This window comes from Polypterus senegalus, chromosome 14 (assembly GCF_016835505.1).
Source record: "Polypterus senegalus isolate Bchr_013 chromosome 14, ASM1683550v1, whole genome shotgun sequence".
Lineage (NCBI taxonomy): Eukaryota > Metazoa > Chordata > Cladistia > Polypteriformes > Polypteridae > Polypterus > Polypterus senegalus.
In genome coordinates this window covers 71,918,828-71,933,757 of record NC_053167.1, presented here as the reverse complement: position 1 = coordinate 71,933,757, position 14,930 = coordinate 71,918,828, and the positions used below count along the sequence as shown (strand labels likewise).

General features: G+C 34.4%; 1 protein-coding gene across 1 annotated transcript in view; it reads left to right on the top strand.

The window, feature by feature from the left end:
* rpap2 (RNA polymerase II associated protein 2) overlaps positions 1-14,930 on the top strand; it is a 125,038-nt gene that overhangs the window by 97,827 nt on the left and 12,281 nt on the right. Inside the window, exon 11 of the mRNA XM_039734428.1 lies at positions 2,215-2,283. Coding sequence (XP_039590362.1) covers positions 2,215-2,283 — 69 coding nt within the window. The remainder of the gene's footprint in view (positions 1-2,214; positions 2,284-14,930) is intronic.

Genomic DNA, 14,930 nt, shown 5'->3' with positions numbered 1-14,930 from the left:
GAAATGCAATAACAGAAATCCATAATGTAAATGAAGCCGAAGTGAACATAAAGAAATAACTTAATATATTTTGAAAAACACTCAATTTGTGTGAGTTATTTACTCCATGTTGTTTATAGTTATGGCCAAGAAAAGTTTTTAATCTTATGTTTTCGTGGAGAATGAGAATAAGAATGTTTTGGTTACAACAAGCTTTAATTGGGGATGGACTTGCCAACACTGAACAACAGTAAAAAATATTAAATGAAAAATAAGTTATTTGCATCACAATGTCACTTTTACAGTGGTATGCTCACAGCGTCCAATATTTGGCAGGTGGTTTTAATGTTGTGGATGATCGATGTACATCTTAAGGGAAATGCTGTTTTTTCCATTATTTCAAATGCTATCTTCTGTTTTACTCTCATTAACATACTGTAACAAAAAGGGAAAATACATATTTAGAATTGTTCAGAAAATACTATTTAAAGTAAAATACAAATCACAATAGTACAGCTGGTTATATATTTTTTTACAAGTAGCTGTCTCAGTTTAGGTGGTTTTGCTCTAAATTTAATACTAAATTAGTAGTAACAACTGAACTGGTAGCTTTGGCATTTGCAGTATAATACCTTGGCTGCTCACAGTAAAATTAAAATCAAATAAGTAATGTTTCATTTGGAGCCATTGAATAGAAAAAAATGTATTTATGATATATCCCATGTTTAAATCCTGTGTCTGGTGGTCATCCATGTGGCGTTTGCCTGTGTGCCCCCTGTCTGTATGGGTTTTCATCTAGGCAATACGGTTTTCCCCTCCAATCTCCAGAGATGTGTGGGTTAGTTAACTGGCCCTCTAAATTGGCCATGTATGAGTTTGGGTGGATATTATGAGTGGTCCCCGCTATATAGACCAGCATGTTATCCAGGTCTGCTTCCTGCCTTGCGCACAGTGCAAGGATAACTCCAGCCCACACCCAAATCTGAATTGATTTACGTGGATCTGAGAATGTAATGTTATGTTGTTTATTTATTATTAAAGACAAATTCATTCAATGTTAAGCTTTACGGAATGTTCAGAATGCTATATATAGATCAGGGGTTTTCAAGTTCAGTCCTGGGGTACTAGTGTGGCTACAGGTTTACATTCCAGCCAGCATAAAAAATCAAAGGGCCAGTTTTCTTCTAATTAATTTAATTATACATTTAGCTAGTCTTTCCTCTTCTCACATTTTGCATTCTGAAAAATGTGCCAGAAGAAATGCAGATTTTTTTTGTCATTGCTTTACATTCTTAACTTTTTTTTTACCACATTCTTTCTGATTCAACTTTTTAAGTGAAATTAGCTTCCTTAATTGTATTGAAATTCTGACAATTAGTGATGAGCAGTGCAAATGACACAGAATCCTAAAGAGGAGCAGCTACTTCAGCATCATTCACTTGCCCATTAATTATTGAGAAAATGCTTACATAACCAAAAGATTAAAAAATCAAAATTTTAAAAAGCATTGAATGGAAAAATAATTCACTCTAGTATAACACAAAACGTCTTATTCAATCTCACAAAATGTAGCAGTTTCTGGAATGACACAAGGAGTGCAGAAACTGGAAAATAGCAGATCACTTTAATAAAGGCATTCCAGTTAAAAGTGGAAGTTGTTTGGTATGAACACCTGAAGTTAAAATGTTATGCTGGACTGAATTTGGGATCCATTGACATATGCTTTTAATTACTAAAAATTAATATAACACTCAAGTAGGTACTACTTTGCTTTAGCATTCTGTATAATTTGCATTTGTGTCCTATACTATTTGGATACAATTAAGGGAGCAAAATCCATAGAAAAAGGTGAATTAAAAAGAAATTGATAAAGGTGCTTAAAGTTATGGCAAAAACAAACTTCTGAATGGAAATATCATAATAGCACACCTCTCTTAATGCAAAATAACAGAAGGGAAAATGGCTAGCGAATTAAACAATTGGATCCTTTAGACACAAGCCTGACCCAGATCTGTAAAACTGCTTGAAACAAAGTCCTGCAGCCACAGTAGTACCCCAGGAATGAACTGGGCCACAATTGCTATAGAATGTTTTTTTTATTATTTTATTTTATTTCTTTAGTCATGAAAGTCTTTTATCAGTTTGTCTATTCATGCCAAGTTTCACATATTAATGATTTTGATTTTATTACATGAAACCCCGTTTGACCATATATGTGGACTTTTCTCATTTCAGGTTTACAAACTCAAATATTACACATAAGAATTTAGAATGGACTTTAATTGCTGTTATCCTCCTGTCTGTGTAAGTATACATATGGATTTTTTAACAAATTTAACTATAAATTACCAAATATAACTATTAGTACAGTACTGTGAAATATTGGCTATAGTCACAAAGAATTTCAAAAATAAATTTGTTGTTTTGAGATAAAAAATTCAGCTTTTTCATGTTTTTGATTAGTTAACTCATATCATCATTAATGAAATAGGAAAGCCTTCTGTTTTGTTAAATATTTTTTCTACTCCATTGCTCTCCTCCTGGATCAACAGTTGTATTAGCTACAGGGCTGCACAAGTAGATGCCTTTGTTAGATACCCTGAACAAAAACTCCACACAACTGTGAAGACATTAGTGGGGAAAATACATTTGGTAATTTCACATGACCAAAATACTTCGAAATTACATATAAGAGAGCTAACACTAACAACTTGAACAAGATCTGTATTAAAGCTATATAGTCTCTATGACAGTGGACAAACAGAGGCATCCAACACCAAAATCTGGAATTACAGGAAATATAGAAAAAGACAGAAGGGAACAAAGATAATGAATGTTTCAAAATAAATTATTAAATAAATTAATAAAATAAAATAAATTAAAAATGTGGTATAGCATGAACATACCGAAATTGTGTGAGGTGAATTTTGAGTAGATGAAAAAGACTAATAACAGTGAAGTCTACCAATCTAAAGGCTAACACTAAAAATGCAGTTTTACTTGCCTTTATTATTTTCATAACTGAGTGTCCAAATGCTAATATTTTTTCTGTGACATCTAGCATAATTTTAAACATAAAATATGCCTGTTAGCTTATTGGTAGTTTTATAGGAAATTATGCATTTTTGTTAAAAAATCACATTTTTAGTCTTCTGTGTTTTTCATGAAGTAATATAAATTCTATGGGTACATTTTGTTAATGACGGCATAAAAATGAGGTTCCGATATCACAAAAGGGAAATATTCAAAAATATCTCTCAAGTACTTGAATGTTGCATTAGATATGGGTGCTTCTCCTCACTGTTTGTATCCTTGATATACTCAGAAATAATAATGGCACACATGATAGAGAATTTGAAAACAAGAATTGTTTACAGACTACAAATTCAAGGTATGGAGACTAACTTCAAGGAGTAGAAAGATCAATTAAAGTATAAACCACTACATGGAATAAACAGAAAAAAAATAATTAGAGTTGCTAGAAAGGGGGTAGCAAAGGGGGAGAGAAAAAGTAAGCTAAATGCACATGAAATGGAGAGAAAAGTGTCCAAGACCTGTTAACTAAGTATGTAAAGACTGAGATAAAAAAAATAATTATGTAAAAAATGTGGACTTATACACTTATTACCGAAATAGTTGAAATCTCCACTAATTGGAATCAAGTATCAAGACCATGAGACAGGTGGACTTCTTGAAAATATGTGGATAAATTGCCCTGGGTACAATAAAAAGCAAGTTTACATTAGTAAACTATTAAAGCCAGCTGCATCTACTAGAGCTAAATGATGTTTTTACAGTAGTAAATAAAACTAAATTAATTGTATTGTACATTTTTCTACATTAGAATGCTGTTCCGCCTATCAAAACACAGATAGTTTAGAAGGAATTGGCCAATACTGAGATGATATTATTAAAAGTACAAGAACCAGCAGAAATAATATTTTACAGTCTTTGTGTACCCTATTGAGAACACATTGTGAGACAGCACAATTTTGCCAATACTTATAATTTAAAAATATATTGTAACTGAATGTGTCTGTTATATATGCATTTTCTTATTTTTTTTCAGGATATTAGGATATATTTTTTTCTAGTACAAAAGTGCAAAGTGTTCCATCACTAGATTTTACATCATTTTAATTGGTAAACAATAGGTAGAAACTAAAAATGTATCAACATTGTTTTTAAACATTGCAGTAGAAATGATGTTCAGTTGTTTTTTAAGGTCACTGGGCAATTTTTGCACATTTTTCAAGCTTGAATTAAAGGATTTGAAGAAATCTTACTTTGTTAGCTGTTTATCAGCCCATCACTTATCCTGCAGGTCTGCCAAGTGTAGCCTCTAGGGCAGAGAGGTACTTACTAGGCATTCCCGGGATCAGAATGTGCTGTGGTCCAGTTTAGCCTCCTGTAAGCCTCCTTGATATGTCTAGTTTACTCTACCATTACATTACTGTAGTCTGACACATTGTTCTGGGCCTGCTGTCCCTAGGAAGGCTGCTCCAGCAGGCATTAGAGCAGGCTTCAGCGAGCCTTACATCTATGTCTCTCAACCAAATACTGCTCAAATGATTCATTAAATCAGAACACAGAAAGTAACTTTACAAGAATGCCTTAGTATAAATTTTTTATCAACTCTGAGAACAAATCTTTTGTCATTTTACTGTATGCCCACATGGTTTGGTTAATAATTTGTGAAATAGATCTTATGAATTTTTTAGAAAATTTCATAGCACCAGTCAAACTTGAGAAACTGAACAATGTTGACTTCTTTTTCACAGCCCTGTCAGTAGGTTTTATGATATGTTTTGTAAATTGGAATATACATTAAGGTTCAACATTTAACAGTTATTAAGACAATTTAAAATTATTTTAAGTATTTACCCAAATGACAGACATGAAAATGGAGACTGGTTTGCTAAACCGAAAACAAAAATGTAAATGATATAACTTGGTGGTTATTATCATCGTAGTAACCCATGACCTCACCTTTTTTTTTTTTTTTTTTAGTAAAAATAATTTAATTAGCAAAGATTTCAATGGTATGTGTGTAAAAAGACTGCTATTTCGATCACTTTTGTAAATTTGGATATTTTCCTACTGTTTGTATCAGAAAAACTTGAAAAAGTTTCAGAAAAAATCAAATGATATTATGTAAATTCATGAATGTTTCATTTTAAAAATAGTTCTGATCTGTCTTTTGTTTATGTCACATTTAGAAAGAAAGGCAGGAATGTTATCACTATGATTATATGTATTTTTACTGAATGTAGTTTAAAGTAAAATCATAACACTTCATAAAATGTTTACTGGTTATTAATTTACTGGAAATTTGTAGTTTAAATTTGAATCAACTTATAATTCATGCATAATGCCAAATGATGAAGATACATTTATATTTAACCGTGCAGATAGCCTAAAGCTGCAATTTATTAAACTAGTCAGCTTTCTCTTGGACACTTGCTGTTTTTGTTTTATACCCAAGATACATGCTAATGGAAAGCTTTCAAGGCATGCTTGAGAAATATGTCTACTTTCATTTTATTTATCTGAACTGGCTGATGGCACTGAATTGTGGTCAGTTCCACAAGGAAGGCTGTTACATTTTTATAAATGATATTCTTCCAAAATAAACTTTAGGACAATGTCGTATTTCCCTTTATTTTGCCAGTACTTCACCATTATCTTGTGGTGGTAAAAAGAAAGTAGAAACTGAACCATCTATTTTGCTCAGATAATGGACAAATCACTTAATTAAGGCACAATAATTTCCAATAGCCAATGCCTTATGGTCATATACACCAGAGGACTATATTTACTGTTAAGATAAAATCTCTAGACATAAATGGTTTCAATTTGAACCTGTAATGTTTATACAAAGAAAGGAGTCAAAAATAGTCTGTAAATTAATATTATTGTAATCAAATGAAATACTTCAGCTTGTGCAAAGGCATCAGGAGTAATCAGCTTCCCGAAATTTTCATACAGTAATTCTCCACTTTTTTTTTTTGAAGTTGTAGGTATCAGTCTAGCAAATAAACATTTTCTCTAGCATATAGTATTTATGTGTTTGTTTATAACTGCTTGCCTCTTTCACAAAATAGTTCATATTTTGTGTTATATTATCTCTTTTCTGCATTGGATTATTAGTGAGCATGTAATTAGAATAGAAAGCAGTTAATAAAGAAATCTTTCAGATCACCTGCAAACTTGTAGGACCACGTTGCATGCTGCAGCACCTAGCTGCGTTACATACAGGTAATACTTGAATTTTATAAAAGCACTTTCTTAAACTGGTCTTTGTTGTAATTTTTACTGCATTTACTTCCAACACACATTTGCTGAACTGCTGTAGTTTTTAAGTTACAGCACCTTGCAAAATTATTTAGATTCTTGATCAATTTTCTTAATTATACTAAATAACAAATCCTGCACTAAAGTTTTGTTCTCAGTGATTTTTGTATTGTATTTCAAACACTGCAAATTATTTTCTTAATTATTTTTGAGACATTGCTTTATATTTAAAAATTCTTAACACAGAAAAAAAATTACAGCTTGATAGTATTTAATTATAAATATATACACATACAGTAATTTTTATGTTTACAGTGTTTGTTCTTGTGATTGCCTCTTCACTAACCTTGTGATCTATAGATACAAAAGTTGCCGAAGTTTGATAAAATTGCTTTATAATCACTACCACATTTTCTCCATACTAAATCCATAGAAGGTTGGTGTTGTAGTTTTGAATCTGAAGGACAAGTGTGAAAATGAAGACTAACAGTCATTCTAAAGACATTAGAAATTAAATAATACAAATGCATAAATTGGGAAGAAGGTACAATATATTATCCATGTGTATGGGTGTCACAGTGTTGCTTTTCAGAAAGTGGAAGCTAAATCAAATCACCTTGATGCTCACAAAATCCTTTGTTCAGAGAAAGAGGAGGCTTATGAGGGAAGCCTCAGAGAGCCCAACAATCACTTTGAAGGACCTACAAAGTTCAGGAGGTGCATCTATATCAATGCACCTGCACAACACTGGCCTATATGGAGAGGGTGCCACTAAAGTAGCTATTAGTCAACAAAAAGAACCATGTGAAAGTACATCTGGAGTTTCCCGGAAAGCGTGAGAGTGACCCACTTATGATGTGGGAAAACATTTTGTGGTCAGATGAGACCAAGACTGAGCTTTTAAACCAAAGTTTAAAGAGATGTATATGTGGCACAAATATCAGACATCAAAAACACTGTCCCTACGATGAAGTATGGTGGTTAAAATGGGAGGAAGAACAGATTCTGGGCAATACAAATTTTTTATACAAGATTTTTGTATTCTAGCAAAAGTTGGTTCTGTAAAATATTACATTTTGGGCACTGAATATGTGTGCAAGTAGGATATTTTATTTTTTCCTTCTTAAGACATTTTTTCTAATGTAAAAAGGTATCATATAATTTTCAGATGAATTGCTTTGAAATAAAAATATTACATGTTTTGCCTATAGAACTGGTTATTTAGTAAATTAGAGAATCAGCCAAAGGTCTGAATATTTTTGTAAGGCACTATGTTTTTAGCCTTGAAAATATGTCTGTGTTTTTTGTAAAAACATGCTGTTATAAAACTATATAGAATTCTTTTACAACTTGTTAGCTTCACAGTTGAATTTGTGGAACAGCAATGGCTATATTCTTAAAAGTAATGAGAATGTATACATACCTCTTGAAATATAATCATAAACATAAGATCAAAATTCGGACTGTAAAACTTTAGGAAAGACATGTATAGAGTTGTCAGACAGAATTGTGGTAGAGTAAAGCTTATAAACCATTTGCAGCAAAAATCCAATTTTAGTAATACATTGGCGTCTAAGTAGTAACCTGTGTATCTGTGTTTTACCTGGACAATTTTGTGTGTTTTTTTTTCCTTTTCATTTACATTATTTGTATTGTATTGCCAGTTTATAGTCTAAACCTCTCTATTACTTTGTCTTCTAATGATCAGTCATTCATCTAACAAGTACAAAGTACATTTTATATTTAGCCCTTGGGGACCAATTAACAACTGAGTGCAGTTATTTCCGTCCATGATCCTGTAGTACTGTGTTATTATTAAACAAATACTAAATTTTCTTTACTCTGTGTGAAGTTTAGTTAACAGACATCTTCTTCATACACATGCCCAAGCCTTGTGAATGAATATGAAAGAACCTCAGTTTATTTTTTTATTCATTGTGCAATATGTGATTGCTTAGTGTTTTAAAATGCAATGGAAAAGTAAAGATGTTTAAGAAAATGATTGTTTTATATAATGCTTCAGTCTCCCTTCATTCCTAGTAAGTCAAAGCACATCCTGATTGTCACTAACATCATTTATATAACTGTTAGCTGTGCTTTAGTATGAGATCCACCCTTTCAACAAACTCACTAGCTATAAAACATTAATCATAGTCCACAGACAGGCTGTAGTACTTGAGATATTTTTGAAATTATAGTTTTGGCATTCACTGTTAGGCTTTGATATTGTTTAATAAGTAATCTCATATCTTTAACATTCCTGCAATCATAAGATACAGACAAGGTTTTCTGTTTGTTTCTTAACTACATGCTTTTTATAGAGCAGTTAAAGAAGTCAGTGTATTACAACGAGGCCTCATAGAAGACAAGGAGGCAGTGATATGTTAAGATATATTTAACTGTATGTTTGCATGAATACATAATTGTGCGTGACCTTGTCCAGGATAAGCAAAACAAGAAAATTGGTGAAATGTAACCTCTGCATGTTTTCCTATATGTTTCTGGCACATTTTCTTTGCTTTCATGTTCAAAATGTGACCTTAGCTCAGTCAGTCAGTCCGTCATTTTCCAACCTGCTATATCCTAACACAGGGTCACGGCTGTCTGCTGGAGCCAATCCCAGCCAACACAGGGCGCAAGGCAGGAACAAATCCCGGGCAGGGCGCCAGCCTACCACAGGACACACACACCAAGCACAATTTAGGATCGCCATTGCAACTAAACTGCATGTCTTTGGACTATGGGAGGAAACCCACGCATACACGGGGAGAACATGCAAACTCCACGCAGGGAGGACCAAGGAAGCGAACCTAGGTCTCCTTACTGCAAGGCAGCAGCACTACCACTGCGCCACTGTGCTCATTTCTTTTCAAATTCATTCATGTTAGTATTGCTGCTGCCTCATAGCTCCCAATGGGATGATTATGAGGCCAGAATTAGGGGGTGGGCTGTGTTGGGCAATTGAGCCAGGGATAAACCCTCCTCTTTATGAAGGAACCTCAAGGATCTTTAGTGACCACAGAGAGCCAGGACCCCAGTTTTACGTATCATCTGAAGGACGGCTCTATATTTATAGCAGTATCTCAGTCACTGCACTGGGGCATTGCGATCCATACACAGACATGAGGGTAAGCGCCCCCTGCTGGTCTCACCAACATCTCTTCCAGCAGCAACCCATGCTTTTCCTAGATGGCCTTCCATCCAAGTACTGGCCATGCCTGAGCATGCTTAGCTTCAGGTGGATGACCTGTTCTGAAGCGTAAGTGGTATGGCTGCTGTGGAATTTGCACAATTTGTGTCATTCTGGTTTTTTTTTGTCATAAACCTGTGCATGTTCAGTCCATTTGTTTCTCTAAATTGGCCTGTTGGGAGTGTGCTAATCTGCATGGTAACCATCCAAGACTGTAATAACATTGTATGCCCAGTGCAGCCAATGATGGTGTCTAGCTTCATGCAACCTTGTAATGTAGAAAGTAGCTTCAGAAATTTGATGGTTAGTTGTTCTACCAGTAACAACTCACTACAAGAAACCCAGACACGATACATATTTCAGGCTGTAAGCTAGCTTGGTAATTCTCCTGAAATAATATGAGGCAGTTGCTTTGGACAGTTAACATCTCTTCCTAAAACAAGCAAATGAAGTGGTTAATTGATCTTATTTTGTTACTATAAACATCCAGCCTTAGCAATAAATACATAATCATTAATCAGTACATTCATTCACGGCTTGATTTAATTCAGAGCAGGAGAGTGTCATCCCTGGGAGCATCAGGTTTGATAACTGATGACATATTAAATTTATGAATCATAGCAAACAAACTGACAGTTCAGGATATATGGCATCAAATCCCATGGATGTTAAAAGTTCTATGATGGATTAGTTTAAATGCAGTATGCATGACATACTATAATCATAATGATCACTCTGTCCAGGTGGCTAACTATGTTTGTTGCGCCTGCATTATGTATTCACAATTGACATGTGTCTGATTAATCAATGCACTGCACTTCACTCTCAGCAGATGTCTCCACTGTTCTTTTTCTTTCAGAAAAAGTTTGCCGTAAGAAGGACCCACATCCCAATTTTGAGTCCAGATTATCCCGTGCTTCCAATTTTTTGCTCTAGTATTTATGGAATAACTTAAAAGCAGAATAGGCAACTTATTGGTGTGTTTAAAAATTAAAAGCATTTCAAACAATACTGTTGTATCTAGGGTGAATTGCTCCCTTAAGTTCATTGCTGTAGTCATAGTTAAGTTGTCAAAGACATGCAATTTACAACTCGCCTCAATGATTTACTACAGTTATTCCCTCTACTTTTTTGTCATCCACCTTATCATCCACATCCATGTTCCTTAAAATGTCTGATAGCAATTATGTTATGGTTCATGTTTATAAACAGCTACAACTTGTAGACTTTTATTTACGTTATTTGTTATTTATTTGTTACAGTTTGCAGTGAAGTGTTTGCTTAAATAAAAAAATGTTCAATTTGTTTTAATGGAAAATAATACTTTATATAGGCTATACTGGCAGTGAAGCAATTTACACTGTTAAAATAAATTGCACTCTTTATATAAAATAGTTTTTATTATTTTTTAATAGTTGTATTTGGAGTTTGGAAATGACATTATAACAGAACACAATCAAACAAATGAAAATGACATAGTGATTACAATAGTCTGCACTGAAAAACAATCTATGAATCTCACTCAACATATGGCTAGAAATTCCTATCTAAAATATTCCTTTTTACACAATAAAACTGAGCACATGCTTGATATATCTAATTTAGAATTATATTAATGTGTTCTTGCCAAGTTATTAAAATTTCAGAACAGATCCTTTTTTAGAGAATTTTTTTTTTACATTTTGAGATAATGCAAAACATTACTTATCCACTCAGTTATTGAGTGTGGATTGGGATTCTTCCACTTGTTGCAATGTACATCTTTGTACAATAATAGAGTATTCGATATTTCAACTGATTTTTCATAGCACACTGTTATTCCATTTGGTGCTAGCCTAAAATTGCTGTTAGAGCATTAAGCATGATCTCCACTTACAGTATTTTTGCCCAAACAGTTAAAGTGTAGGATATTACCAAAATATATGACCTAGCTATTCAAGCATTTGGTGGCATTTCTCATAGATTGGATTTTGCCCTGGGTACATTTTAGATGAGATGTATGTTAGTGATAAAAACACATAAAAATCACAGTAACGCATCTAAAATCAACCAAAACAGTACCTTAACTATCAAAACCCAACCTCAACTCCAACCTCATGCTCCTGTAAGTATTGTTGATAATTTGTTTTATTAGGTAAGAGGAATGGCTGACTGGGACACTTCTACATGTAATTACGTATCCTGTTTAGAAGATATAGGGACCGCAATAGGGTAATAGTTTTTATACTGATGGTTTCATATTAGTGATTCAGTGATTAGAATTGCAGTCTAACAGATCTAGAGTTCTGGTAATGGGTTCTGGCCCAGACATTACACTATAGTGTTTACATGTTTCCTTCATAAGTGCTTGAGTTTTTCCTCCAAAATACAAAATATATACTGTTAGGTTAATTGATAAGTCTAAATTGGCCTAGTATGAGTAAGTGTGAGTGTATACATAAGTGTGGTCTGTGACACATTAACAAGATGAATGAAATACATAAAAAACAGGTTATAAGCAATTAAAAAATAAAATTAAAAAAGCACACACCTGATAATAACTGGTGAGGAACACTAATAAACAAAACAGAAGAAATGACTAAAATGGATCTATGTGACAAATCAAGGAAGGCAATAGGGAGAATGAGCTCCTGACATCACCAACTGCTGGGCATCCAGTCACCCAAGTGAATGACATCTAAAAGCTATTTCCTGGTGTTGTGGTGATGGAACCCAGTAAAAAGTCTCTCCTGGTTTGGATTAGGGTAGAGGGGGGAAAGGTCTAGGAGAACGAAATTGGGGGGAAAATAACAATCTGGACAGGGAGGAAAAAAAAATAGGGATAATCCCATAACCTGCGGTGGTTCTGGAAACATCAGGGAGCCAAAGTGTCAGAGGTGGTCAGAGGATAAACCCACTGCAAAGTATTTATAAGAGAAGTACAATAAAACAGTGGACAAAATTTGAGTATGCTGATGATTGGGGTTTCTGGAAAACACAATGATATTCTTAAAGGTGGCATTGTAAGATAAGGTAATGAAGACGGGACATTATGCTGCCAGACTAAATACACATATGGAGCTGAGCTTGTAGGGTGCTTTGTGCAATGCAGAAAACACCACAGCTACTTTTTTTTTGTGACAAGAAAAAATAAAAGACGAAAAGGAAGGATGAAAAGAACACACCACAAGTATTAAGAACTGATATCTGTTGAAGATGAAAAAAAAAAAAAAAACAAGAGGAGGATGTGATGGAGAACCCTGGACCTTAATTCCTGGAACCCAAATCATCAAAGCCATTGCCCAGGTTTTTCATACGTAAAAGAAAGTAGATGGGGTGCACACCAATATGCATAGCTTGATTATTGAAAATTGGGCTTTGTAAGGGTCAGTTGGGAATATAACCTAAATGCTTCTTTACTTTGTGTCATGTTTACAGAGCTTGAAGGATAAGATAACCAGAGTTAGGAGATTTCAGTCTTAAGGAGCTGAAAGTGAGAGTTTGTCTAATGGGAAACTTGGGGGTGGTGGGGGGGGGCGGAGTCATGGGGCATTGAGCCAGCTGTAGACAGTCTATTGGTATAGGTCCAACAAAATATAACAAAATAATGGGTCAGCTAATTAGACAGTGAGATCAATTAAAAATAACAATGATTGTGAGTGAGAAACTGGTAGGAATAAAAACCTGCAGCCACCAGGGGTCCTGAATGTTAAGAAACATTGAGCTACTTGTTGACACTTGATCCTAGAAACCAGTTAGAACTATACTGATTACATCTGGGCCTGACGATCTGTGTTTGTTTATAGAGTCTTAGACTTAAGATTAGGTGAATGCTTGGTAAGTAATTTACTAAAAAGATGTACAAAGTGCTACACGCAGCCAAAAGGAACTTGAATTATGAATGCAAGATGGAAAATGCCAAAATTGATTTTGAAGTGTAACTTGATACAACATTTTCATTGTCTAAAGAAAGAGTAGTAGTAATAATGGCAAATAAAATTGTTAGGTTATATTAACTAGTGGGTGGCATGGCAAGTGGTTAATGCCGCTTCCTTGTGGATCCTACATCCTAGGTTAACTATAGTGCCCAGTCAATGCCCCTATGGAGTTTCATCTTTTGTTTTTCTTTTCAGTGGACAAAAAGTGAAAGGTAGGTTAATTTTACCATTCCAGATTAGCCTTTTTGTGAGTATGAGTATACCTTGCATTGGAGTGCCACTGGTATCCCGGGCTGATTCCTGCCTCATGCCCAGTATTGAGGGGATAGGTTGCAAATCCTTACAACCCTGAATTGGTGTAAGATAATTTGAGAATGTTTATTTTATTGTAAAAATGCTAATTATAAATCGAGGGATGTTATGCTCAGAATATTCAACATGCTAGTGAGACCTCTTTTGGAATACTACATGTATGCCACGAAAAAGACCTAGCAGTTACAGAAACTTTAGAAAACAGCAAACTAATGCATCTCAAGACTAAAGAGCATGTCCTGTTCTTGACAGGCTAAGGCAATTTAACCAAACTTAGGATCTTAATTCTGGTCTTCAAAATTCTATGTGGAAATTAAGGGGAAGTACTTCTTCACACACAGAAATGTTAACCCTTACTGAGCATGTAGTTCTAGTGGAAACCTTGACAAGTTTTAATGAATATTTAAGAGCAATACTAGAACAGATAAATGATGTTTGTCCTGTTTAGAAATGCCTTATATTATGTGATGTTCTGCTTGTAACTGCATGGTTTTTCTTTAGGTAGTCTGATGGGTTTTTTTTTTTGTTTTTTTTTTTCCATTAGCCAAATCCTAAAGACATGAATGAGTTTATTTGTCAGCTCTGAATTTGTCTAATAGGAGTGATTGTGGTTATTATGTGTTACACTCACCTAAAGGATTATTAGGAACACCTGTTCAATTTCTTATTAATGCAATTATCTAATCAACCAATCACATGGCAGTTGCTTCAATGCATTTAGGGGTGTGGTCCTGGTCAAGACAATCTCCTGAACTCCAAACTGAATGTCAGAATGGGAAAGAAAGGTGATTTAAGCAATTTTGAGCGTGGCATGGTTGTTGGTACCAGACGGGCCGGTCTGAGTATTTCACAATCTGCTCAGTTACTGGGATTTTCACGCACAACCATTTCTAGGGTTTACAAAGAATGGTGTGAAAAGGGAAAAACATCCAGTATGCAGCAGTCCTGTGGACGAAAACGCCTTGTTGATGCTAGAGGTCAGAGGAGAATGGGCCGACTGATTCAAGCTGATAGAAGAGCAACATTGACTGAAATAACCACTTGTTACAACCGAGGTATGCAGCAAAGAATTTGTGAAGCCACAACACGCACAACCTTGAGGCAGATGGGCTACAACAGCAGAAGACCCCACCGGGTACCACTCATCTCCACTACAAATAGGAAAAAGAGGGTACAATTTGCACAAGCTCACCAAAATTGGACAGTTGAAGACTGGAAAAATGTTGCCTGGTCTGATG